Source organism: Aquila chrysaetos, chromosome 5 (genome assembly GCF_900496995.4).
Source record: "Aquila chrysaetos chrysaetos chromosome 5, bAquChr1.4, whole genome shotgun sequence".
Classification (NCBI taxonomy): Eukaryota; Metazoa; Chordata; class Aves; order Accipitriformes; family Accipitridae; genus Aquila; species Aquila chrysaetos.
In genome coordinates this window covers 19,093,946-19,120,557 of record NC_044008.1, presented here as the reverse complement: position 1 = coordinate 19,120,557, position 26,612 = coordinate 19,093,946, and the positions used below count along the sequence as shown (strand labels likewise).

General features: G+C 38.0%; 1 protein-coding gene across 7 annotated transcripts in view; it reads right to left on the bottom strand.

The window, feature by feature from the left end:
- Positions 1–26,612, bottom strand: part of TAFA5 (TAFA chemokine like family member 5) — a 436,466-nt gene that overhangs the window by 60,135 nt on the left and 349,719 nt on the right. For 5 of the 7 annotated variants that reach the window (XR_003923573.2, XR_003923574.2, XR_003923576.2 and 2 more), the window contains 2 exons: positions 20,473–20,600; positions 16,048–16,167 (listed from right to left, as the gene is read on the bottom strand). Coding sequence is in view for 1 of the 7 variants with exons in the window: in XM_030015550.2 (XP_029871410.1) it covers positions 20,473–20,600 (128 nt within the window). In the remaining 6 variants the exon portion in view is untranslated. The remainder of the gene's footprint in view (positions 1–16,047; positions 16,168–20,472; positions 20,601–26,612) is intronic. The other 2 variants (XR_003923575.2, XM_030015550.2) reach the window with 1 other exon arrangement.

The following is a 26,612-nucleotide window of genomic DNA, read 5'->3' as shown; positions in this document are numbered from 1 at the left end:
CAGTTTATCTAATATTATCTAATAGTAACAGATTTGTGTTTTGAAATTACAGTATGTCCATCTGAAGTTTTTAAAAACAGACAATTCAGATCCACTTCAGGTCCATAGAGGTTCATCCAACAAAATGTTAAGTTTTTAAAAACCACCCTGTTCTGCAAAGTCCTACAGACAAATAACTGTTGACAAGCTCTTTCATTTGCCGTTCTTCATCTACATAGACCTACTGTGGCAGCAACATATCACCCACAAGTTTTTTGCCTCTTTGCTTTTTTCCCATGTCCACATCCTTTGCCCCAGGCATCCCTCTGCTTCACAAAGAGCTAGGGAAATTCCTGTTTGTATTTCAGAAAACCTGAATGCAAAAAGTTATGCATTTGCAACCTTCCAAAACCAACAACTTTCCCCTGGGCCACTGCAGCTGTCAGCATTGCAGTGGCAGCCACTGGACTGGGTGTTGAGCGGATACTGATTTTTCTCTCTGTTGCACTGTCTGCCCGCCTTCCTCTTCCACTCAGCTGAAACCATCTCAGCATGCTCCCTCCCCTGCCATCATCTCTGTCCCAGCCATCTCCTCCCCTTTCCATGCACATATTCCACATCCTACCCGGTGTGGGATCCCAAACTCTATCACACACACTTCTCAGGTGAAGAACTATTACTATATATTATAGTTACCTACAAAGTAAATATCTAATCCTCAGATCAGTCTGAAAACCATCTTATTACTGACCAAAAATAAGTTCTTTTTCACTACTTATCCTATGTAACTCAGGTCTTCCTCTTTAGAAGACAAGTTTTAAAATTGTGTTTCAGATACATCAGATACTTTTCCAAGGACAAAAATGAAATGTATGCAAAAACTAATTTTAATGTGAATGTATCATTACTCACATAAATTAACGTGCGACCTAGTCCTAGGCTCTTCAAACTCTTGCATATTTGCCTTTATTACAGTGTATTACCGATGACATATAAGATACATCCTTCTCTCCTATTTTAACATGCACTTTTACTAGGATGATGGTAATGATGGGTCCTTTATCTCTATTATGTGTTACTTTGAAATTTTTACACCCCAAAATGTTAACAGCAGTACAATCTCCATTGCTAACAGCAGGCCACTCTCCACCACTAGGCAAGAGAAGGATAGCTTCACCAGAGCCAAGAAAGTAGCAAAAATACCTTTTTTATGAAAGGAACTATAGCTGCTGGACTTCTCATATTGGTTATGTATTTCTTGTGTGTTCTCCATTCTTCTTGTTCATCCTAATTTGAGAGGGTTTGTTTCCACAGGACTGTAAAAGACAAATCGTTCCCCCTAGAAAGATCAAACTGCTCCTGTGACCAAGTCAAATAAGTCAGCTTCCTCAGGCTCTAGGGGAGACAGAGCACTGGAAAAGCAGCAGCTCCTTAGACTGGGGTCACTGCCCTGTATGAGCATCTGACTCAAATGACCCAAGTGACTAGCTGCCACACACTGTAGATAAAAATTCTCTGATTAACCCTTATGGGGCTGTGCTATCTTCGGAGGACTCAAGACCGTTAATGAGAATACTAATGTTTAAGATGCTGTTCATGATAAAGCAGCAAGGGGGATCTACAGCAAGACCTTAACTGAAGCAATGCTAGATGTCTGTCTGTGGGCCAATAACCATCTCACCTGAAACCTGTCTGAAATGATGATACTGCAGGGTGTATGTTGCTTTAAGGCAGCAATAAGGCAAATAAAATTTTCCAGGAAACTTTCACAAAGATTTTTGCATAAAACTTTTAGGAGGGCATTGGCATGTATGTAGTTGTATTAATAATTTTTGTATTAATGTATTAATACTTTTTGCTCCTTTCCAAACCCTCAGTTCAGTTTCTACTCCTGTCAGCTGCACCATGGAGTCCCCTCTAGGGATCAGGTGCAGGAAAGTATATCATTTCATGGTGGCAATTATATCATAAGAGCTATGGGAAGATTCCTGGCACAGTTGGATCAAAATATTCTACTGAAACATATATTATAGACACTAGAAACACAGACATAAGCCCTATTTTAGGGGGTTAATAATCTTTGCTGCAGTTATCTTACTCTTTCATCTTTTTCTCTTTATTGGCTCCTCATGGAATACCATTTTTAAAGGAGATTGTTTGAGAATTCATAGTACACAAAGACAGTATCAGAGAATTAAGAAATATAACCTATTAGTTTCTTTCTGCACTGATATTAGGCCAGTTAAGAATAATCCACTTGGAAATAACTGGTGAGCAACATTATCTGTATCTTATGGGCTTTTACGGAACTCAGTTTTATTTTTATGGATGTTGTTCATTTACTGAAAAAGGTTAAAGATCTTCTAAAGTGTTTGATTATTCATTGACGGACCTTTTTTATACATAATATGGAGAAAAAAAATACCCCAAACCCAACACCTGGAAATCATAACCAGAACATAAAGACGTAACAGAATGAAGAGAACATCAGAGATCATCAAATCCCTTGCTGCAATTCAGTTACTGCTGCCATTATATACTAGCAATGAAAACCCTCGATTTTTCTTACATTATACAGTACAGTTAGTATAAAACAGTGCAATATGATGAAATATACATACTTAGTGCTGGTCAACAGAATATTACTGAACCAAGCTCAATAAATTCTGCTTTTCCATGTCTAGTAAGACTCAGGAAACACCATCACCACCAGCAAATAAGGTAAGAGAATGGGGTTTCAGTCCTGCTCTCATGGAAAAGGAAAAAACAAAGGGGAAAAAATTCTCAGTAATTGCTACATTATTGTCTCAATCCCACATGACATGCTTGGAAACTGCTCCCACACTGCTGAGAAAAAGTCATGCAAAGTCCATGATCACTTCTGCTTCACTTGCTGGCTGCCCTGGAAGCACTGGCCATGTGGAAGGGTCAAGTCTTCTAAGGCTGGACCACAGCATAGACCAGACCCAGCTGTGGAGGGAGCAGAGGCTGGCTAACTCCTGAGACTGTCAGGTCTACAGAAGATGCCTTCATGCACATAAGTATGTGGTTACAGACAAAGGTCTACATTCCTGACATAATAATTGTCTACCTCTGCATTTGTAATTAGGCATGAAACTATCATTGAAAAGAAAACCTCATCTTAAGAGAAGGTTTATTTGGGAACATTCTCCTCTCTGAATATGGAATTAGGGGGCTATGCTTGAACTAATGTACAGAGAATTTAATGCAATTTTATTAATGCAGCATGCTGACAACTTAGAAATTTTACCAAGAATTCATAGTTGATGTTGTAGTCAATACAGTACAGTATGTCTTCAGTCTTGTTGATGCTAGCAAAAATTTCACAACCTGTACATGATTTGTGAGTAGGGCTGTGCCTGGTCCAAGGCCTCATTAAAAATGAAAAAAAGAAAAAGAAAAAAAAAGGAAAAAAAAGTAGGAATTATTTATAATACTCTTGGGAGCTTCATTATATCTTTCCAGTGCATCATTTTGTCAGCAAAGCTGTGACAACTTTGGACTAAAAACATGTGATACGTAAAAAATCGATCAATAAAAATCAGTCTGAAAACATCAACAATAACACACTAACTTTATTACTTAACACTGCTAACCTGGTTTCTCATCATGAGGTTTAATAGTCCCTTCTCAAACTTAACTTTTGAGTCTGCAGACCACTTTCAACTAAATTTGATAGAGATTTCAAAAACACTAAGTCCCTGAGTGTTTAAAAGGTTGACAATAGGTGTGCTGGTTTTGGCTGGGATAGTTAATTTTCTTCACAGTAGCAGTATGGGGCTATGTTTTGGATTTATGCTGAAAACAGTGTTGATAACACAGGGATGTTTTGGTTACTGCTGAGCAGCGCTTACCCAGAGCCAAGGGCTTTTCTGCTCCTCAGCCCACCCCACCAGCGAGGAGGCTGGGGGGGCACAAGGAGCTGGGAGGGGGCACAGCCGGGACAGCTGACCCCAACTGACCCAAGGGATATTCCAGACCATAGGTCATCATGCTCAGCATATAAAGCTGGGGGAAGAAGAAGGAAGGGGGGACATTCGGAGTGATGGCATTTGTCTTCCCAAGTCACCGTTAGGCGTGATGGAGCCCTGCTTTCCTGGAGATGGCTGAACACCTGCCTGCCCATGGGAAGTGGGGAATGGATTCCTTGGTTTGCTTTGCTTGTGTGCGCAGCTTTTGCTTTACCTATTAAACTGTCTTTACCTCAAGCCATGAATTTTCTCACTTTTATTCTCCCGATTCTCTCCCCCATCGCACCGCGGGGGGAGTGAGCGAGCGGCTGCGTGGTACTTAGTTGCCAGCTGGGCAATAAACCACGACAATAGGGCAGAGTAAAAAAATTACTAATGACAAATTAATGCTTATTGATGCTCTTAATGTGGGAATGACTGCAGCTGGATGGTCAGTCAGCACAAACAGCCTGCTCTTACTGCCAGCAGGCCAAAGATGACAGATAGGGTATCAGTGGGATTTTGTAGGAGGGAGGGAGCACAGGATATAGTAGGGAGGGGAGGCAGGGGACACAGAAGAGAACTAGAGGCATTTGCAGGTTCTGAGAAGGGCTGAGGGTCTTGGAGTATTGTGTGACATGAAGGAAAACTAGTTACGATTGCAGGGAATAAAGACCACTGCTTCATTAGTCCCACAGTTCACAGGACAACCTTACAACTAAACCACACACTTGAATTTGTACATAACATATATTAAAAAAATAGTTTTTACATCTGGTAACTGCAAATAAGTGTGGGTTTGGTTTTTTGCTTTTTTTTTTCATTCAGATTATGTGATTTTGGTTAAGCTTTATAACACTGTAATGAAGATTTCTTTGAAAAGTCATATAAACCCTGCTGTGCAGATATTTCACTTTTTACAACCTAGCTACAGTACTTTTCTAAGCTATGGTGCCAAAGTTTTATGCAATGCTTGGTTTCATGGCAGAATTGTTTGTATGAATACAAACATTTATATGGCAGATGTTTTGTGTGTGTCTATTTTTTTGTTTTCCTTTCAAAAATTGTGTTATGTCTATGCAAATTCCCTGTACTTCAGTAATTTTGTTAAGAGCTGACAAATATGCTCAGTATTGTATCTTCCAATAGGAACAACACTCAAATATAGACTGCCTTGTCAGCAACTTCTGCAACACTTTGGGAGATGCTCCAATATTTTTTGTTTCATTTTAAAGTTCATTAATTTGGCACATTTAAAATATGTGCCTCCTTCCTCATTTCTTATAAAAGCATTATAAAATCCTGCATTTCTAACTTTCATTAAAATGTCTATATTGCAAAGAATGTGATTTTGTCAGTTCCCTTTATTTCCTTCAAGTTCACCATTAAAGAGACAACATATCTATTCTTTTGTTAGCGTTAGAGTTTTATTTTATATGTTGAATCAAAAACAAATAAAAGCTTGGCACAAAACATACAGTAAGAGGATGGTTTTGGCCCAGTTTTCTTTTGATTTTCCTAAATGAAAAATAAAATATTACTTCTCGGGGTTGAATGGGAGTGGATTTCTGCATTACTAAGTATATATATTGATCTCATAATACTCACATGACAAGCCATCAGGACAGTGTGACTATTTCAGTAATGCAGGTAGGGACATTTTCACACTCCCTTGAGCAGAACAGCTGCATAGTATGCTACTAAAGTACTCTTGGCTTGACTTACTAATACAATTTTAAACATCTGCCAGTGGTCTTATATTTTTTTATCAGTTATTAAGAAGGATGAAGAGATTACTGATGAAAAACAGCCATTTGACAAAGCATTCATATTGTAATTAGAGGACCTACTATCTAGCGTTATTATATAAACACACACATTTATTCTCAATGTATTAGCATTTATTTCAGTAGAGTTAGTTACATCAGGAATGAGAAGAAAGAGAAGACAGCAGTTGCAAAGGAAAAAAACACAGCCTACTGAAAAATGGGATGATTCTCATACCTAAACAGTGCAAGTACGCACTTAATCTCCCTTCACAAACAACAAATGAAATGGAGGTGAAAGCAAAGCTGTCCTCCTCCAGGTCAAATTGTTTCCGGGAATGAGAGCACCAGGGGATGATTTGACTTAAAATAAGGACATAAAATGTGACTATAAAAATAAAGCTAGACATCAAACCTAAATGTTTGGAATCTGCCTCCCTCAAATGCATTTTGCATCACTCCCCCAGCCTCCACTGAACACGCTTACTCCAGTGTTATATGGGTAAATCTGATCCTCTGGATTGCCTGCAATAGCCAAGATATGCCACAGCCTGGGTTCAAATTCCCTAACGGCTCCAAGTTCTTCTTCCACAAATAGTAACTTACTATGGAAAAATTTCAAGTGTCTTGGAAAAAATCTCTGCAATGATCACTTGACAAGTAATATGAAAGGATGAGGCAAGCCGTTAAAACCTTAAGTTAGGTCATACACATCTAAACCTGTCAAATCCAATCTTTTAATTTGCATGTCTTTTAGAATTTATATTTATTAGATATCTCTGAAGTTAGTATGAAATTCGCATTTTAATGAAATTAAAAATTTTCATTGGTAATGCATGCTTAGAAGTGTGTATTCTGAGGAGATGGATATCTGCCTTTCTAGACTAAGGCCCCTCTGCTATCCTCCAGATTTAGGTGGACAAGAATATGAAGTCTGGCTAAACCACCAGGAGGAGTCAGGAAACACATGGCTGTACCTCAACCAAGAATGATGACAACAGGGCCATCCATCTTTTGCATATCAGTCTGGTAGTTAGACCATTCATCTAGGATGCATCTAGGCCTATTTATGGCAAAGGGGATTGAATCCCCAGTTCCAGCATTCCAGGAAAATGCGCTGACCACCAGGCAAATATCTCAAATCAGGCTATTTTTCACTCCTCTTCCAAAAGCTAAACCACTGTGCAGCAAATCTTGAAGTCCCATGGAGAAGAGACAGGATAGTCTGTCCAAGCCCAGTAGTTCACACTCATCAGGGAACAGAACAGAGGATACAGACCTCTCTCCATGAAAAATATATGCATTTTTATATTGACACTGGATAAAAACCAGCCTGAAGATATTTAATTGTCTTCTGGAGATACCTAACCTGTCTATGTAGCCACTGGGGACAGAAAATTCAATGTCCTGGTGGAGATCTATATAGGCACCTACTCCTCTAGCTGGATAGTAAAGCTGGGCACATTTGCTCATGTCCTTGGCTCAGACACTTAGGCTGTGCCTAGTTATGAATTCAATTAAAAATTCGCATTTCTCAGAAGGAAATATCATCATATAATTGATGTCCTTGTCCAAGCCCCAGGTGTGTCAAGTCTCACAGACAAAGTGAAAAACTCATATAATTGGCTTGCACCTGATCTTTCCCATGCTAGATCTGTGTGTCAAACATCTAGAGGATGTTACAGAAGGAGGATGTTCCCTCTTCACCTAAAGCAGCCCTGCACACCTCTCAGCTACAGTAATCCCTATACCTGAGTTAGTACCATTCCTTAAGACATCACCTAGGCCACTAAATGCATCTTCAGTTGTATGACTCACTTCATATGGAAGACAATAATTTACCTCAGAAGTCTGCAAAATACTATCCTTCATTAAAATATATCAGTGATTAAGCATGATAAACACCACCATTCAACCTCACCCCATCTAGCCTAAAGTGTCTTTCAAATCAGTGACAAAAATCCTGTAAGGGCTATCTAGAGGGAAAAGGATTCAGAAGGCTACCTCTACTGTTATAAGAACTAAGTATCAGTCTTCCCATAACCCTGACAACTTTTTTTTTTCTTTTTACATATTTGATATTGCCACACCACAGATTGTATAATTCCTTTGTGGCTGGAACAATTATAAGAATTGTTCTGTAAGGGAAAAAACCACTCTCAAAAGAGATTCTCAGGACTTTATGAGGAAAAAAGGAAAAGACGCAGGAAGAAAAAGAACAAGAAGATGAAGCCCTCAGGGATACTGGCCCATGTGGAGATTTACTGATTCTCACTTTATTTCAAAGTAATCAGTTGGTCATTTTATTATTGTTAATGATTTCAAGGATATAGGAAGTGAGTTCATTCTGCCTTAAGGGAACATCTCCCACATCAGTGTGTATTCTGTTTCCTGCAATTTAGTGGAGACACCCTCAACTTTCTATTTAGAGACTTGACTCTGCACGTTTCTTACTGCTAAGTCCAAACTTGCTGTGATCATAGACTTATTCTACTGAAGGCCTAATTCTGGCTACAGGATGCATAAGACTGATGTAATACTGAAATGAACCCTGCCATCCATCTAGCCATACCCTTTCAGTCACATAAAAGAAGATGAAATATTACTCCACAGCACAATTCAATGACAGTTTCTGTGACCAGTGTACGTCTGGCTGAACAGACAACTAATCTCTGTGAGAAAAATTGAGTCTGCCTTATGACTAAAAGCAATCTCAGAGTATCACAACTCTTCCCCTCATATGGCTTATGAGTTATTCCAATATGGCTTTTTTAAAGATGGTTAAAAAATAATCAGAACATTAGAGCTGGTAAAGACCAAACAGTTAATCTATTTCATATCCTTCCACTACAAGATTGATCCCCACAGTATTCTTTCTAGGTCTTTGTCCAAGCCAGCTTTGAACTGAACAATTGTTGGAGTTTCCAGCTCTGAGAAACTATTCCACAGCCTAATAGACTGAACTGCTAATTCTTTTTCTCCTAAATTTTACTCTATCCATACTTTCGTCTCTGCAGGCCACCTTATATGCTTCCTCTTCCTCTATGATTTTACAATGTTGAGTTAGTCATGGATTGTTACTGGCTTCATCTCTGTCTCGCCTATTAGCCACCATTTCGGTTAGTTCAACAAATGCTTTATGTAACTCTACACAGACAATTCTACATGTGTTTGGTTGTTCTTTGATCTGTCTTGGGATTAGGATGTGTTTTACCTACATTTTCACAGGAGCTATCATCAGTTACATTTTAGCTCCTTCAGGGATTTTTACATTATCTTTCAACCTTTATGGGTATCCTTCTTTCAAATTCCATTTAAGCCTTAACTTAGTCAGACTTTAGTTGCCAAGCTTCCACCCAAGGCAAATTGAAGTAAAATAATTTGGGGGGCAGACAGAAGAGGACACAAAGATTCATAAATGCCTGAAAAGTTCCAGAGTTATTCAGAAATACGTTGGTTTGAGAAGCAAAATGAATAAGCTCTAATACTATGTGAAATGAGTGTTTCAGCACCTAAAATATGCCTGAGTCCCCAGAGGACTCCTAGTCTGCTACTAATGCTCAAACCATGCTTAAGTCACCTGTACAGCTGTGAATCCAGCACATGACCAAGGGAGAGGAGTACATCTTTCAGTTCTTACACATATTCAATGAAAAAAAAAAAAAAGTGCAGCAATGGGATCAGTACCCAGTGCTTCCTTCTTGCTCAGAGGAGTCCCCTTCTTACTAGGCCACAAACGTAGGTTCCTTTTTACTTATTTTTGCCATCTGGACCCATCAGTCTAGAATGCTTTCTGCACAAGAGTTTCCAAAAGGACTACAAAGGGGCCTCACCTGGGATATGCCCCAGTCTGGCAGGTAGTGTGATTTGTGGAGTAGTGTGGCAACTTACTCTAGATGCTGTGTGGATCCTCTGTGAATGTCTTTATCTTGTTTCCTTGATCTCTACTGGGTTGATATGGATCTCAGGTACTAAAGAAAAAACCATACTGGGCCTACATGCTTCCCTCCCTAAGTGCATTACCTTCCTAAGTTTGGCCCCTATCATAAGATTTAGGGTCTTAATTATTATTTGCATTTGGCCTCCAAAATTTACAACACACTCAAGCCCTGCAGATCTCGGCCAACTTCTTTTTAGCTACTCACAGAGGTTAAATACTTAATTTTCACTGATACCATGCTTCCACCCCTGCATCCCCCTTTTATTTTTATGACTCACTGGTCAGAACTGGCTTCTTGCAAGCTGGTTTTGGCTGTATTATCACATGTCCAGCTAGGTCTCAGGAATGTTCCTCCAAAAGAGTTTCCCCACAGCAATATCCTGCTTCCTTTCCAACCATCAAAATTGTTTCCTTAAGGGAATATCTTTCAGTCTTAGGTGAAGTCCAGATTTCTTTACTGTACCTAGAGATGTCCAATATCTAGGAATAAATATTTCTCCAGAAATCAGACTGTCACCATGTTATTCACAGAGGGACATCATACAAATTTAGAACTGTGATGTATGCCCTTATAAATGCTTTAATGTAAATGGGGAAGTGTATTAGAGAGTAGAGAGGTTACCTTTAAAATCCTCACTCCAGAAAAGTACACCACCTTTCACAGTTTAGGACATGGGCTTTCAAATATCTTATCCCCTTCGTGTAGAGTACACCAGTGTATTTCATATGAGGGTTGTATTTCATACGCTTTGTCTGCACCTCAGAGGCAACTTTTAGAATTCTTTGATAAGTGCAAATGGGGAAGAGTAGCAATGGTAGTTGAAAAAACTAACTAGGTATCCAGCAGCAGTCGTTTATGGCCCAACAGGCATTGGAACTACATAATAAAGGCAGACATTCCCCATAGGTTTTGGCCGAGAATAATTTAAACCCCTCTGTATCTGCATTATTCTGGGTTAATCCACAGTATTGTAATCAGAAGCTGATGCAGCTGAAAACAACCTGGCAAAAAGTGATGCCTTTTTGGCACTTAGTGCCTGCCCAAAACAGAAGTCAGGCATATACAGATGGAGTGGAGTGGGAGAATGGGACTGGGGCAGTCTGGATTTAGATTGGCTTAGGCAACCGTGAAACTGCACTGCCAGTTGAAAGAAAAGTTCCTATTCTTCTATATTTTGCTGTTTGATTTTACTGCCCCACCCTTGCCTGGTTTTATTTGGATCAAAGACCAGCCAGTTTTGTTCACTTTCAACCTCCTGTCTCAGCCACGTAATGAGACTGCTAATCTCTAATGAAACACAGGAATAGCCCAAGCTTTGCCCTATCACTTTACCATGACTCTGTAAACTGAACTGTATATCTGCATAGCCTAGTATGCTGATATGGAAGTGAAGAGGAGGAGTAGGTGAGAACAAAGTCTCACAGGCAGGAGTTAACTAGATTGAAAAACAGGCAACCTTATCCTTTAGGTCTGCTCCCAGGGTGAAGAAACTTTTGTGCAGACATAATGCTACTAAGTATCAGAGCTCTATTCCAGATGCTTAATGAAAATATAGCAGGGGAATATTGGAAAACAGAAATGTCTGTTATGTGCCTGCCTTCCACAGATTTTCAATAACACTTAAGAGCTTAACATCTTTTATGCTTTTGAAACCATTCTTAATAAAATAACATTAGACCTTTCACAAATCTGCCACTTCCTGGGCCACCTTGACCTAGATCAATACACTCTTGTTAACTGTTATTATGCGCTGTTCACAGATCCTCCATCAGTACCTTGTTGAAATGGCAGTTTTCAATGTGACAGGCCTTTCTGAATTAATTTTCAAGTATGATTTTAAGAAACAATGTCTCAAAAGTATTATAAAAATCCCTGTACTATAACGCCTCTTTAATTTTCTTTATTCACTGCTTGTTTTATTCAGTCCAAGAATTCTAGCTTGCTCTGCAGGATTTAAAAGAAATCTTTGGGGGTATTCTTAAAAAATAAATGTTCCAAAATGGATATACGTGTGCAACACCTTCATCTTCTAACACTTGTACCATGAACATTCTCATTGTGCGAAATGGGTGTGTAATAATTTTAGCATCATTTTAAATTCTTGAAGTTGATGTGACATACTGGTTTCCAACCTTCATAGTTTTCCATTACATGCCCACAAAAAACATGATTCAAACAATATACTCAACTTCTGTCTTGTCTTTTCCAGCTTTCTTCCTTGTTTGCATTATCAAATCTATTTTTTCTTCCACATGTACAATGTACCCTGTAGTGCCCTTCAGTTCAACTACATAGCATATAGCACCTATTGAATCACTCCTTACGAACAGTGTGTTGTGCTACTTACAGCGAATCAAGAAATCGCACAAGTAATCTTCAGGATTGTTTCCTCAGTCTCTCTTTGCAATGACTTATTAAATGAAAACTGATTTTCTCATATTCATGCAAGAAATCAGAACCTTCAGACAATGTCAATCTATCATGAAGCATACACAGTAGGATTGGGCAGCACTGTACCAAATTGTCTGGTTTAGCAGATGAGGAATAAGATTTAGGTGCTTAACACAGGCAGCTACTGAACTAGCATCTCCTGCATGGCTTTCAGCTGCCACCCTACAACAGCACTGGTCTATAGGTTCTGTGTCACTTATGCTCACCCTATGCAAGATGCCTTCAGTAGCCTTAAGTATCTGCATATATTAAAATGATAAGTTGAGGAAACTAAATCCCATTTAGGATGTTTATCTGTTATGCTAAGAATTGTCAAAATGCAAAAAGACCCAGTACTACCATTACTAATATGAATGTGGTTTAACTCTTCTTGTTCCCTTTTTGTCAATCTCAGTTTACTAATGTACTAATTCTTAACATGTTGATTTCTTAGACCAGTTACAATGCTATTTCAGTATTTGGAAAGGCCTACGTAAATGTAAATGATGACTAAGGTGTTAAACAATAGTAAGAAAATCTAGTATCAGCCTCTTCACATCAGCTCTTTGATGGGCCTGTAATTTTCCCACTCAGAGACCTGAATCATCCATTATAGATCTTAATTGTCTATGCCCTGGGCCTTCCATTTTTAAAACTCAGGTTCTTTTTTTGGTTTTGAGGACATTGATGAGAATCTTACCCCATATAAAAAATATAATTTTTACTGATGTACTGGAAAATTATGGAATTTTGAAAGAATTTCAATTTTTTTTTTTTTTTTTTATCAGGACCAACTTAACAATTTAGGCATTCCTTAAAATGCAGCTTTTCAAGTTTTGTATACACTTGAAGATTTTTAGTGTCTACAATTTGTCGGGTGGGTTCACACTATGACATAGTAGTCAATGAACTCCCCAAGTTACAGATGCAGTTTTATTTGCATTTCAGAGCTCTGGTTCCGAAGTATAGAAAAATAAAAACAACCCATGCAGTTCTTGGTGTTTTTTTTACTGAAAACAGGATTTATTCCACAAAACCATGAAATAGATGATTGGAAGCTTATTGCCTGGGGTAGAATCTGCTTTTGTTTACTTACTCAAAGTGACAGTTCGGACCTCAAATAGATCAGAATGTAGCTCATTTTACAGTGAACTAACTGGTTTTAAATATAGATTAACCATATCACAAAGAAAAATTCTCCCTAAGCATTAATCAGTAAACCAGTTTTACCTCACTGGATCTAAATCTGTTCTGTTCCTAAGTTAGCATAGTAAGACAGGACTGAATGCTAGAAGCAACCTCCCAATATGAATATGAGTTAAGAAAAAGGATTCCTGAAAGAAAAGATATCTTTAGAAATCTTATCTGTCTGAAAATGGAGTTTGTTTATTTATTTGTACAGGGATTGCAATATATTTAAAATAGTCTCTGCAGAAATGGGTATTCATATTTTCTGTAACGTTATAAAGCACAAGGAAACATAAGGCTATTATAATTCCCCATTAAAATCTGAAAATATGTGTTCTGAAAGAGACGAACAAAACCTATGTTTCCCTATTTTCTTCCATGGAATTATTTGAGATGTTAACAAAATATGATTTCAACTTAGACATTTTACTCCAAGTTATTCTTGGAGTAAACTGCGGTCTCTTTTCATGCAGTGCGAATCACTGAACATCAGTAGAACCAGTATTCAGTGTTGAGGACAGAAGAAGGCACCTAACCTCTTTAAGGTGGTTCTTCAAGTTTCTGCCAGCTCCTTTCAACATGAAGTCTACAAAAACTGCAAAACCTTTGCTAGCATTTTGGATTTAGGACTTGAAGATCAGTTATTTGCCACAAAGAAGTGTATTTTGATAAGGATGATGGAGAATAGGATGGGTGGGTTTCAGTACATTGGTATGACAAAGGAGTATCCAGCTTTGAAGAGACTGTACTAGTTGAAGCAGTATTAATATGCAAGAGAGCTTGCATATTATGAACCAATAGCATGGCCCCACTCTAGGTTCTTCAGCTTCATGAGGATTTTATTTCTTTTTAGCTTCCTCAGTGCAGGAAGGACTTAACACATGGGGCCACAAAGACCATCCCACCACTCTACTTGTGTGCTTGTCTTGAGCTACTATTCATTTCTAACAGAAGAAGTAGAAACATGACTTTTAACCTCTCTGAGACTTAAGACATCCAACTAACATGCTAACTTGCTTGGAAATTAACAGAAAGGAATCTAGTTCTGGTACTACAATGATGACCCATTTGTCAATTATGACACCTTTTGTAAACAATTACAGCAGTGGAGCACAAAAATCTCTGGAAAGCCATGGCAATAAATAAGAGGGTGAATCTAGGTCTTGGGGTACAAATCTATAGAGTATACACTGAAGCACATGGCTATGACACGTCAAGAATTGGTATTTTCTCTCATAATTAATGGTAGCACTACTGAGAAGAATATCAATTTAACAAAAAAATATTAGAACGGTTAGTTAAAGCACTAGACCATGACTAGGACTGATCCTGTAGATATCCAGTTACAGCAGAATGAGATGTTAATTACGAGTAACCTAGTTCTGGTAGTTCATATGTACAGTAACACATCCAAATATCATGACTTTTTGACCTTAACAATATCTGCAGAACATATTCTGCAGAAAGAGTTCATGTTCTACCCTTTCTCAACTTGGTAGATAAATATAAAAGTAGAACATAAAAATGTTTTAACAGATAAAAGGTATTTCAGGCTAGCTTCCAATTACATGGTAGTGGTCTCAGAAAACTTTATTAAAATAGCAATTTCAGGATCACCCTACTGAGACCTAAGTTAGTTTTAGAGGACTTTGCAATGCATAAAGCTTGATGAAGCAATGGTCTCAGAGCTCATGAAGCTCTAACTGGCTGACAGCAGGAGTTAAGAATACAGGTGTTTCTTAGTGACAATAAGGATAGTGATTTTCTTAAACCAGATTTCTAGAACTCCAACAAGAAATTCAGAGTGAGCATGGCTGAGGATGATCTGCAAGAGAATCAGGCTGAGTTAATGATCTATTTCACCACATAAGTGTATTTTTGAGAGCCCTTTCTGCTGCTGCTAAGATCTCTCACAAGGCAGTGGCAGGCATGCCATCATGAAGAGGGCCACACAGAAAAAGAGAAGACAGAGAAGACATTGGGTCTCACAATTGTGCATATATATGGACTTTGAAGCAAGGATGTAATCCAGGCACCGTGACTTAAATATAGACAAAGATTCTGATTCCCCAACAGTCTTGGCTATGAATGATGGAAAATTCAGGATCATAACTTCCTGCTTGTTTCTAAAAGCTATTCTTTGGATTGGGATGACGGGATACACCAGCCTCCTGAAAAATGACCTCTGTAATCTTGGTCTGTATGTAGTGTTCCTGTTACAGTTTGGACAGTGAGGGAACTAGGTAGATGAACTGCTGAAAAGTGGATTTAATGTATCTGTTTCATCAGTGGACCACTTCTGACCAAGGGGAAGAGGGAAAATTAATTTGGCATGGTATGCATGCCTGCATCATTCCACTGTTATAATTTGGTGCTGCCTGAAAGCTTATTTTGGTGGGCATTGTGTCCTGGAATGACATGGAACTAGAACTGGTGGGATGTCAAAAAACTTCCAAAACCAGCTTAACCAAATAAAATCAGCTGACCTGTGGAGATGTGAAATGCACATTTAGAAACATTCAGAGCTGGAATGTAGGTGAGGCTAGGTACAGGAATGCCAGGGTTATGTGAATATCTAGCAACAACATGAATATCACCAATAAGGAAGGACATTTATAAATAACAGTATTTTTATTTTTAAGTTACTCTGAATTTCTAAACCTCTTAAAATATTAACTCAGGACTCCCAAATTCACTAAGGTAGGTAGCTAAGGATTGTTAATCTTATTTTTACTGCTGGGGAAACTGAGGCAGAGAGGTTCAGTGACTTACCCAAGGCCACAGAGGGAGTCACTGTCAGAGCCGGGATTAGAGCTCAGGAGTTTCTGGCTCCCAGTCCCAAGCTCAGACCACTAGACCATGGCCTCAGGACATTTCCAGCTGGTCTTCAGTCTAAAAAAAAGTAAATTCTCAAGTATGTTACAAATATGTAACATATATATATTTCTTTTTACTTTGAATGTAATGGTATGAATGAGAACACATTGTTTGTAAGTCAGTGATGAAAAGCAAACCAGTACATTTTGTCTGAGTTACCTTTATCATACATATGTGTATGATAAAGCTCTGCAGAAAAATCTTGATTTAAATTGCAGCCAATACAAACAGCTATTGTATTTTTCAGAGTAAAGAACAAATTGCCTTTCCAACCCAGCCAGCATGTCATTTATATTAATGGTGAGGAATGCTAAGTTGCTCTGTGTGTAAGTAAACTCTATTAAGAAAGTCACGTCCCTTGGTGAAGCTAGATCCTTAGTAAATTTTACTAGCTAAGCACTGAGCTCCATGTCAGAGTAATTACACCTTTTATCCACTGTGAGCTCTCTCTTAGCTTCTTCATACTCCTTAATTTCCCACTTCAGCTAATTTAGCAGTAAAATTGCAAAGGTTTTAAAAGGTTAGCTACTGAGGAACTGGCGCATGAATGTTCTGTTAAGCTCCATGCATTGAAATCACATCATGTAGAAGAAGGAATTAATTAAGTAACAATTAGGGAGTGATGGATCATTGACAACATATATACACTTTGGTGCTAAAATTAATCTTCCCTGTAAATCCAATACATTGTGTATCTTCTCATCTATACACTGGCAAGTTTTATACTTGAAATATGAAATGGACAGGCCCTTCAGCAATATCTTAAAAAAAAAAAGGGATATCTTCTGGAACTATTGAAACTACATACTATTTTAAAAAATCATATAGCTTCTTTTTTTTTTTTTTAAAAAGAATTGAAAGAGTAATGAGAATAGCAAAAGGAGAAGAAATTTTTAAGGCAGGTGATTTTAAAGTGACCATAAAGACATTCGTTACATGAAAATACTTAGTATGTTGAAAGTGCTAACAATTGTGTAGTATTCTCTTGCCATCTTCTTTTACAAGTTGCCATATTATTTCCTTGTATTGACAGTCAGCTGCTTAATACATAGATTGGCAGTTAGCCCAGTCAATCCTCAATTCTAAAAGCCTCTTAGCAGATGAAAAATCTTTGGTTCATTCACACCTTGTAGAAAGGATGACAGGGCAGAAGTGACATCCAGATCCATTTAGAGTATACTTTGAGTCTGATTTTCCTTTGCCTTGCACCTTGTGTAGTCATTTACAGCTGTGCAAAGTGAGCACAAAATGGATATAAAACACTGCTACTCATGTGAGGAGAGAATTCTGATTTGGTTGCATTATTTCCAGGGGTGATCACAAAAAGTGCCAGGCAGTGAAAAAATCTGGCTCTGCATAGGAAGTCTAAACAATTTTGACACAAAGCATAAAGCAGCAGCAGCGCTTTCCAAACAATTTACAGAAATTGCACTTTTGCTTTGGAGCAATGGGTATTTTCCTTTGCTGTTTGCTTGGTATTTTCATAGAAAAAATACTAAATGTTAAACCCATCTACAGAAAACAAATCCTATTTCTTCCTTTTTTTGGTAGAAACATATTTAACTGTGAGTCCTAAAGTATATTCTCACATAAAAAGGAACTCCTGTCCTACATAAGATCTCCACTAGTTCTACCTTTCCACGTGCTACTTCTAAGCCCAGTACTTAAAGTTACACGACCTCCTGGAACCAGTGTGAAAGCTGGTATTTATCACAACAGCTAGTCTCAGTCCATCAGAGTTCAATACTGTTCTGGCTTTAGTATGGGTGGCAAATTATTGTCTAGGCATTTACCAAATAGTGATTTCTCTGCTACATGATCTACCACCGCTATGATAATGCAAGACCTACTGCCAAGTATCTTCAAAATACAAACTAATATTAGCAGGAAAGGCCTGCAAATATTAGATTAACAAATGTGTGTTAACAAAACTGATAGCTAACAAATTAAGGACCTAATCTGGCTGTTGCTGGAGATGTAGTCAGGAATTATTTCTACTTAATAGCAGAAATTTAGAGTATAAAAATTGATTCGATATGTTTGGACATTTATTTCCCCATATTACCTGGTGGCCATTTTTCTGGCCCTTCCCAGCCAGAATTCCTTCCTGTTACACTTACATGCCGTGATGGGCCTGGCAACTCAGGTGCATTCATTAGGAGCAGAAATAGAAATTACTTGACTGCATCAGCAGCTGTTGACCTAAGAGTACTGCTACAGTAAATAATGTATCTTGGTGTTTCTGTTAGAAAATTTCTTTTCTTTTAATCACAGTCATGCACTTCATAGAGTCATCCTAAAACATAGTTCCTGAAACTATTACCCTTCAACAAAGTGGCTAAAGAACAAATGAACATTTTTTTTATTATTATTAATATTTTAGTAATACTGTATTACAGATTGGGGTTTCTTGGGCTCTTTTTTTTTTTTTTTTTTTTCCTTTTCTTTTTTCCCCTTTCCCCTTCTGGATTCAGTGCTGCTTTAAGTATTCTGAGTCGCTAGTCTGGCTTGACTGAAAAGTACTGTGTGTTTGTTGTGTGTCTGCATGTGTGATACCAACTGTTTGACACTGCTTGATGTTAGATGAGGGCTTATGCTCAGAGCTGTTCTACAGTTGGCTCTCTGGCAGAATCTCTCCTCACCAATGACAATGATGTCTCTGTGTGGGGGAGAGTCTGTTTTATTACAGTAAACTTGTCATGGCCTTAATTTTTCTGATGGTGCATGATTATGATTTCATTTACGCTAATCAAAATCATGAGTCATTCCATTCATGTCAATAGCATTGAAGAGCTACACAGAGAAGTAAGAGTTCAGAATCAGGCTTCTGGTGTTTAATCTGAAAGGATATCTGAATCACTTCATTAAAGATAGATACTGAATGCTTACTTTGCATTACTCAGTCATGCCATTAGCATAAAACTTCAAATAAAGTACTATGACAACTGGCAATGTGTCACAGTACATGGGTTTTCTGTTTACCTCAGGGACAGAAAATACCCCTGAATTAACGAGATTTAAGATAATATTTCAAGTATGACAAAGTTACTGTATTAGGTTGCCTTGCCCTTGGAAGTTGGCATTAATGTTTCAAAAACTTATTTCCTTCCTTTGTTTTTTTATGTCACTCTTACATAACTTGAATGCAAAGGACCTAAAGGCAAACAGTATTTAAGTAAGACCTCAGAGGCTGAGTTAAGTTTTACAGCCCTGTCCATAGTGAATATTATGCCTGGTAAACACAGGAGCATCAAAAGAGTGATCACAATTCATAAAGTTTGTTTTGTAAGTTTCTCATAAAGCACTATCAAATCTTCATTCTTTTTTAAAAAGTGAAAAACATGTTAATTTTCAAAAACATGGGTATTCTAAAACAATAAAAGGTTTTGTACTGGTGTCTGTCTCCTGCTTAGACAGAGAAATTGTGCAGGGGATGATGGGCCTTAATTTAGTCCTCACTGATAAGTACTTTTAAGACTAAATATTCTTGAAATTGCACTTATTTAAATTATACTCAAGATCCATGTAAATCTAAAAAAAGATTATAGGGGGGAAAAATCATTTCAAGAGGTCTAGCAAGCTATCAGAATAGTGCTCTATTATATCTCTTCAGATTTTTTTCCATTTTTTAAGTCAAAGAATTATTGGCATTTGAGAACATTTTCTAGAAATCTGTTTGATATATTACAGGCCTTAGAAAGTATTACCATCGTATATACTCTCAGCTTCACTACAAGCACGTGCCCCAAAACACGAAATCAGAGAATTGAGGGTTTTACCAACAAAACAGGACCAAAGGAAGCTGAAAGAAGGGTTCTTTTACTATGTTTTCTGTAGGTCTCACTGATTGTCTCACTGAAAATTAAAGATCTATTTGTGCATCTTGCTTTTCCAGTACGGTGGGAATAGCAAAAATATTTTCTCCCCAATTCCCAGTGAAAGTTTTCTTTTACCCTGCTAGACCATGTGTTCACTTTTATACCCTACACTTCCTCAGCATAAGAAAACTCTTGTACAGTGAAGCAATAAGATACTATCTTCAGGCTGAATACACATTTTAGTTAAACCAGTGGTGCCTTTTAAGAAAACCTTGATATAATTTCCACTCTTAGTAACTGTGGGAATTACACATTTTTCTTGTCTTTGTGATAACATTGCTGTGTATTTCAGGAAGCACACTTGGACACATATCCTAATTATAAGGCAACAGACTTTACATATCTGTGCTGAAATACAATCAGAAATCTCACTCTTTTTTTTTTTCCAATAAACTAAAGTGAATGACAAACTGAAGAAATATAGAACAAAGAAGTGACCTACCGTGGTTGTCTTTATCCGTCCTCCTGGTTGTGTACAGGTCCAGCCTGATTTATTGATTAGCAAATCACAGCCTTCTCCTTCTAAACATGGAAGCATTTCACACCACTGTTTTGTTTTGATAATTCGTGCTATGGAACAGAAAAGAAAAAAAAAAACAACCAAAAACAATTGGCAGGAGAATTCACATTTCACTTATCTCTAAACACTTTCTCATTTGAGTTGTCTATTTTCATCATCTGATAATGCAGCCATAGGTTATGATGTAGACAGCTGTAGGCAATTTACAAAATTATTTACAACACCTGCTTGCCAACAAATTTCATAATAAAAACAGAACTTAAAAAACAACAATAAAACAAAAGACAGCTCTGTTGTAAATCGAAAAAACATAAAAGTCAGCTAATTTTCTAATTCCATGCTTCTTACAGTCAAGGAAATACTGTTGGAAGGGCTAACAACTGAATACTTACTGTCCTAACTAATCATTATGGTAGCCTAAAAATTACCTACGACTGGGATCCATTGTGTTAGACTTGTTATAAACCTAGGAAGACACTCCTTATCCTGAAGTGCTTGCAGTGTAAATAGACGTGAGGCACAGAGTGGAGAGAGAAAAGCTATAATAAACAGGCAGAGGGGTCAACATAATGACCACAATTGTGAAACTCTGTGATACTTGCAATGGTAGGGGCATAGTTAGGGGCAGAAATGAGAAACATAAGAAGGACAGGTGTTGAATGAAGTAAAGGTTGGGAAATCATCGGAAGGAGACAATAAGCAGAGGGAAAAGACTGGAAAAAACACCCCATTACCCTATTACTACAAGGGAAAGGAAGTCTACTCATGAAGGTCCCTAACTGTCTGAAAGGTGGTGTGTTGTGTGTTTTGTGGCTCCTCTTAATGCCTGTGTCTCTAGTAAGCTGGTTCTGCAAAATTTCCTCAAGGTCATACACAGCAATTAGTCTTGGAACAACACAGCTCTGACTGCATTGAAGTAGATGCAGAGGAGCTGTAGGGAGAAACTTTTCTTCAAGGCAGGGAGAAAAGGGTGTTTAATTCCTGTAGACTTCTTTCTGGATTATAATACCACTTCTTTTGAGTTCACCTCTGTAGTAGAATATTAAGCAATATGACTAATATCTAATATTTTCTTACCCTTTCACTCTCCCCTGTAGGCAAAATTGGAGGGGGGAGTGTTAGTTTGGGATACTTTTTGTAAAATACATATACAGAGATGTACTCACTTGCATGGTGCCATATACTCATGCTAAACAAGGTAAGCCCCCCCAAACAATCTATCTTTTGCTTATACTGTAAGGCTTGAAATCCACAGAAAATGGTGCTCAATTCCTTCAGAGATCACCTCAGCAATCCTGGGCTAGACTATAAGAAAGCTTCACCACCTCAATTTGTATGTAAGCGTCCTAGGATTCAAGGGCAGAGCAAGTTCCATATCCAGGGACACAGACAATGTCTTCCTCTATGTTGATGTGTGACACCAATACAGGCAATGTATCTTCAACAGTCATGAGCCCAACAAAAAGAGAACTACAGGAGAAATACTTGGCAAGATAAGCGTACAAGAAGCTTCTGATGCTCCAAATTAATTTTGGGTCCAAGGAGCTTAAAAGCAGACATTTATACCCAGTGGCAGTTGCAGCTCTGTATGCTCACCTGAATGTGTGATTCAGCCTCCCTACGCCCCTGACTTCCTCTGTCTGGAAGGACTTAAGAATACAATTCCCAGTGCCACTGGATCATGGCAAGAAATAGAAGTGTAATTTAAAGTCTTTTAATAAAATCCTTTCCAATACTTTGACATGAAACAACTTGCGTCCTCAGTCCCGGTACAATTGTTGGTAAGCTCTAGCAATATAATGAACACTGATTTCTTTCAGTGGAAGCTCAATCTGAAATTCATATTAAGATTTTCTTTACGAAAAACACCTTAGCTCCCAAACGTCTACATAGGAATTTGCACTGTTCCTTAGGCAATATATGTACCGCTGGAGGAATGATTCCCAAACAATTTTCATAACTACAATTTTTTGAAGCAAATCCACTAAGTTTTTATAGCACATAAAATACAGAAATCTGGATTGTGCTTGGGGTCCATAGGTACTGCTCTACCGAGAACTGGATCATATCAGTTTTCAAGGCTAACGTCTCCTGTGTAACAGATAATAGCCTCATCCTTTCTAAGTGAAGGCATGCATCCAGTTGCAGGCTTTACAGAAAAAGCTCAGTAAAATGTTAACACCAAACCTCACCCATTTGCATGCATATATTTTGCAATTCACATATCAAAATGGCTGTTTCTATCAATGTTTCAACAATATGAAGGATCACTGAAAGACTGAATAGTCGTTTAAACTCAAAAATATGTACCAGATTGCCTCTATGTTCTCAGGTGGGAGGCTTTCCTGGAAACATAATTTGAACTAATCTTTAAAAAAAAATTTCTCTCCTCTGTGAATGACTCTGAGTGTTTGCTTGGTTGCTATCTCAGAATGCAGCTATCGGTAATATCACAAGTATATGGAATCCTTGCTCTGGGTATTGGCTATATCCACACAAATTTAGAATACACCAAGAGTATTTTACAGAACTTAAAGTCTAAAATATTTCTGTGCTAAGTGTATAGACTAGCTCATGCATTTAGGCCTTGAGAATCGGAACAATTTCTTTTGCAGGGAAAAGGTACTCCCCTCACATGGTTTAAAGCAAATCAGTATCAAAATGGTTTATTAATTTATTAGTGACACATAACCAGCAGCAGTGCAGGATCAATGCCAGGAATACAAAAAAGTACACCATAGCACTAGACACAAAATGTTCATAAACACTTGGGAATTCTTAAACACCCCCTCAGAACTAATCCCAGACACTTCCAGCACACAGTCACGGGCACCCGGCTCTCCCCATGTCCTCCCCAGCCGTGCGGGTGCCCCCCACAGCCCCGCCGTCCCCCCCTGAGCGGGCAGCACCCACCCGCCTGCCCACCCCCCTGGGTCTCTCCCCCGTCGGAGATCTTCCTAGCTGTTTTACCCAGCTTTTCAAGCTGACCCTCGCTTTGTTTCCAAAGCCTGGCAAACACACACGCTCTCACGTTCCCCTCGGAATAGGCCTCGTTTCCTGGGCCATTTGCCAAAGAAGGCCGCGGGCACCCTCACCCTTAGGTCTAAACTGAAGCCTGTACAGACGCCTTGTTCTGTTACACACATGCAGTCACCGTTGCAAAAAAGAGGCCATATTCGTGACTGTGGGATCGCATCTGTTTTTGCATTTTCACTTTTCAGTTTGTCCATTATAGCAGAGTATCACAGTGAAGCTAAATATATAATATAGGGAGGGAGCGATGTACACAATGATTTTATCAGCATAATATGAAGAATTTCTATCAGTAATTGAAACTGAGTTACACTAGTCAAAGCAAAGGAATACAATGTATTTCCCGAGGCAGTATAGTTGCCTTTTTACTGTGTATATTCACTAGGGGTGAAATTCAGCCCTCTGCAGACAAGACAGCAAAAAGCCTATCAGATTCTTCAAATCCACTCCAAGCTCCATTATAAAGAATTAAGTGGCACTTAAATGATACATAGGCTTTGTGCAGACCTTCTGCAAAGAACTGAATTTCATCTTAAGAATCTGAGCTGACACTACTTTGCATCTCCTCGGAAGGGCTGTGCCCCTTCACTTAAACTGAAGATAATAGGAACTGACGGTGCTTAGCACATGGTAGAATTGCTTTCCTGGGTAATACCATTTGAACTGGAGACCAAAAGGAGTCTATCCAAGGGTTTTTCATACAAACAGTTCTGAGGTGTTGCAGGCAGGCAGAGGTTATATCAACACGATGCCAAGCCACCCACCAAAGTGTTCTGAACTGTTTTGTAAGATAAAGCAATTTGCAATTGATTTCCAGTTATTAGTAAAAATAAATAAATAAAAGCCTCTATTCATGATCAGTATAGTCCAATTTAAGACTCTTCAACTGAGTAGTGTTTCAGAACACCACAGATTATTTTCTGCTAAATACTGCAACTAGATACTTTTTGTCACTAAACTTTTCACCTGGTTTAACATTATATGTATACTTTCCTACAGAAAACCAGCTTTATTTACTAAACTTTCTTTTCACACATTCACTCTACATTCAGGCAGTTATCAATTGCTGCATCTCTAGTCAATCTCATAACTGCAAATCATGAACTTTTTGTGATAGCAAAAAAGTGATCTAAATCTTGTTCATCAGCAGCAGTAAATGCAAAATCTTACAGCCATCTAAAATACGTTAGATTAAAACACTCAGAATGTTACGGTTTCTTTTCTCATATCTTTTTTTAAATGTTGGAGAATGAGCTCGGAAATAAAAGTAAAAATGTATAATTTTTTTTTCATTGAATAAGAATATTGATTAAAACAGCATTTGGATACTGAGACTTATAATTTCAGAATACATTGTGCTCCTATGCATAAAAGGTGGTGTGTGAAATGAATATTTACAAATCATAATGAAAACCATGGTACAGGAACCTAAATAAAATAATAAATAAAAAAAAAGATGTCTTAGTTGATGTTTAGCAGTCAATTCCAGATGCCTGAAGTAGCAAATGGAAGATTCTAGTGGGGAGCAGGGAAAATTTCTCCTAAGCCCATGAAGAATGTACCATTTTGAAACATGCTTCTTAAATGAGAGCTTAGCTCAAGTATCCTTCTTATAGAATGATGTTCTCCTTCATGTTATTTTTTTCAATGCTAGCTTGTAGCACTTAATACAAGATGTAAAGTATGCATTGGAGAAAATACTTCCTTTTTGATTTTCATACATCATTTCACTGTTGTTTTCCTTGAAATCTGAAGAAAGCTGGTCAGCATAGCTGATTCCCAAAGTTCAGAAATGGCTTTGGATTCATCAGTTTAGATGTAGTTAGACAAACACATTTATCTTAGTGTTACTCTCTTGCCCTATTAACTCTGAACAGGGCCCACATCTTCTATTATTAATCACCTCCAATTGATCCCAACTGTTTCTATCATTCCACTCCTCCCAACCTCTCTGTTCTCTTTACCTCATATTTTTCCTTTTTCCTTCTTGCATTTTTTTCAGCTGTAGCCTTTTGCTCCAACCATTTCTCTCTTCTGCCTCATTCAGTACATACACACTATCTACCTATCAAAGATCCCAAAATACTTTGCAGAACTTGTTATGTTTAGCTAGTTTTACCTATGACTGGTAAATGCTGTTCATTGTCCCCATTTTGCACAGAGGTTAATCAACTTGACCACAGTCACACAAGAAATTTGTTGCAGAGCTGGAAACAAAACCACTGAATTCTTAGTGGTTGCTAGCCTGGACACCTTTCTCCATCCCATTTTCCTTCAGAGAGATAGCATGCTTTTTATATATATTTATATTTATATTTATATAAAAGAAATTAAACAACAACAAAAATATGCAAAGTAATAGTCTTTTAAAAACATGTATCAGTTAAATTGCAGCAGCAGGAAAGAGGCCAGCAGAAGTACAAACTGAATCACAGTACTGTAATAAGACATTGCAATCATGAACTGTCTTTAAAGCAGCAATTTGACTGTAATAGTGTATAAGCCCCAAACGTTAATCTATTTTACTATACAACAAGGAAACATCACAAACCTTGGATACCTTTTACAGCAGTCATTCTGGTCCACTTAAAAAATTGGAAGCAGTGCTAATTCACAAAGAGTTAGCTCGTCTCAATTATTTATAGGGCATCTAGACAAAAGACTATTTAGTTCTAAGAACAGCAATATAGCAATGTCTAGACAGTCATTTTATCATTCAGCTCTTGCTGTCAAGATTGGGAGGGATACTTGAGCTGAAGTTGAGAAATATATGGAAAAAAGTGATCTCCTGCAGGCTACAGAGAGGCTACAAATTGTGACCAGGTAACTGGATGAAGAGTAAAAGACTGAATGACAGGGCAGAAGCTTTTCCTGCAGCTCACCCCAATCATAGTTCCAGTAAGGGAGAAATGTTATTGCAACCCCAGGGTTGAGAAGAGACCTTCAGTATTGACCTGTTTCCTGAAAAGGAATAAAAACCTTGGTTTACCATAAACAGTGCAGATTGCACCATGCGCAACATATATTTG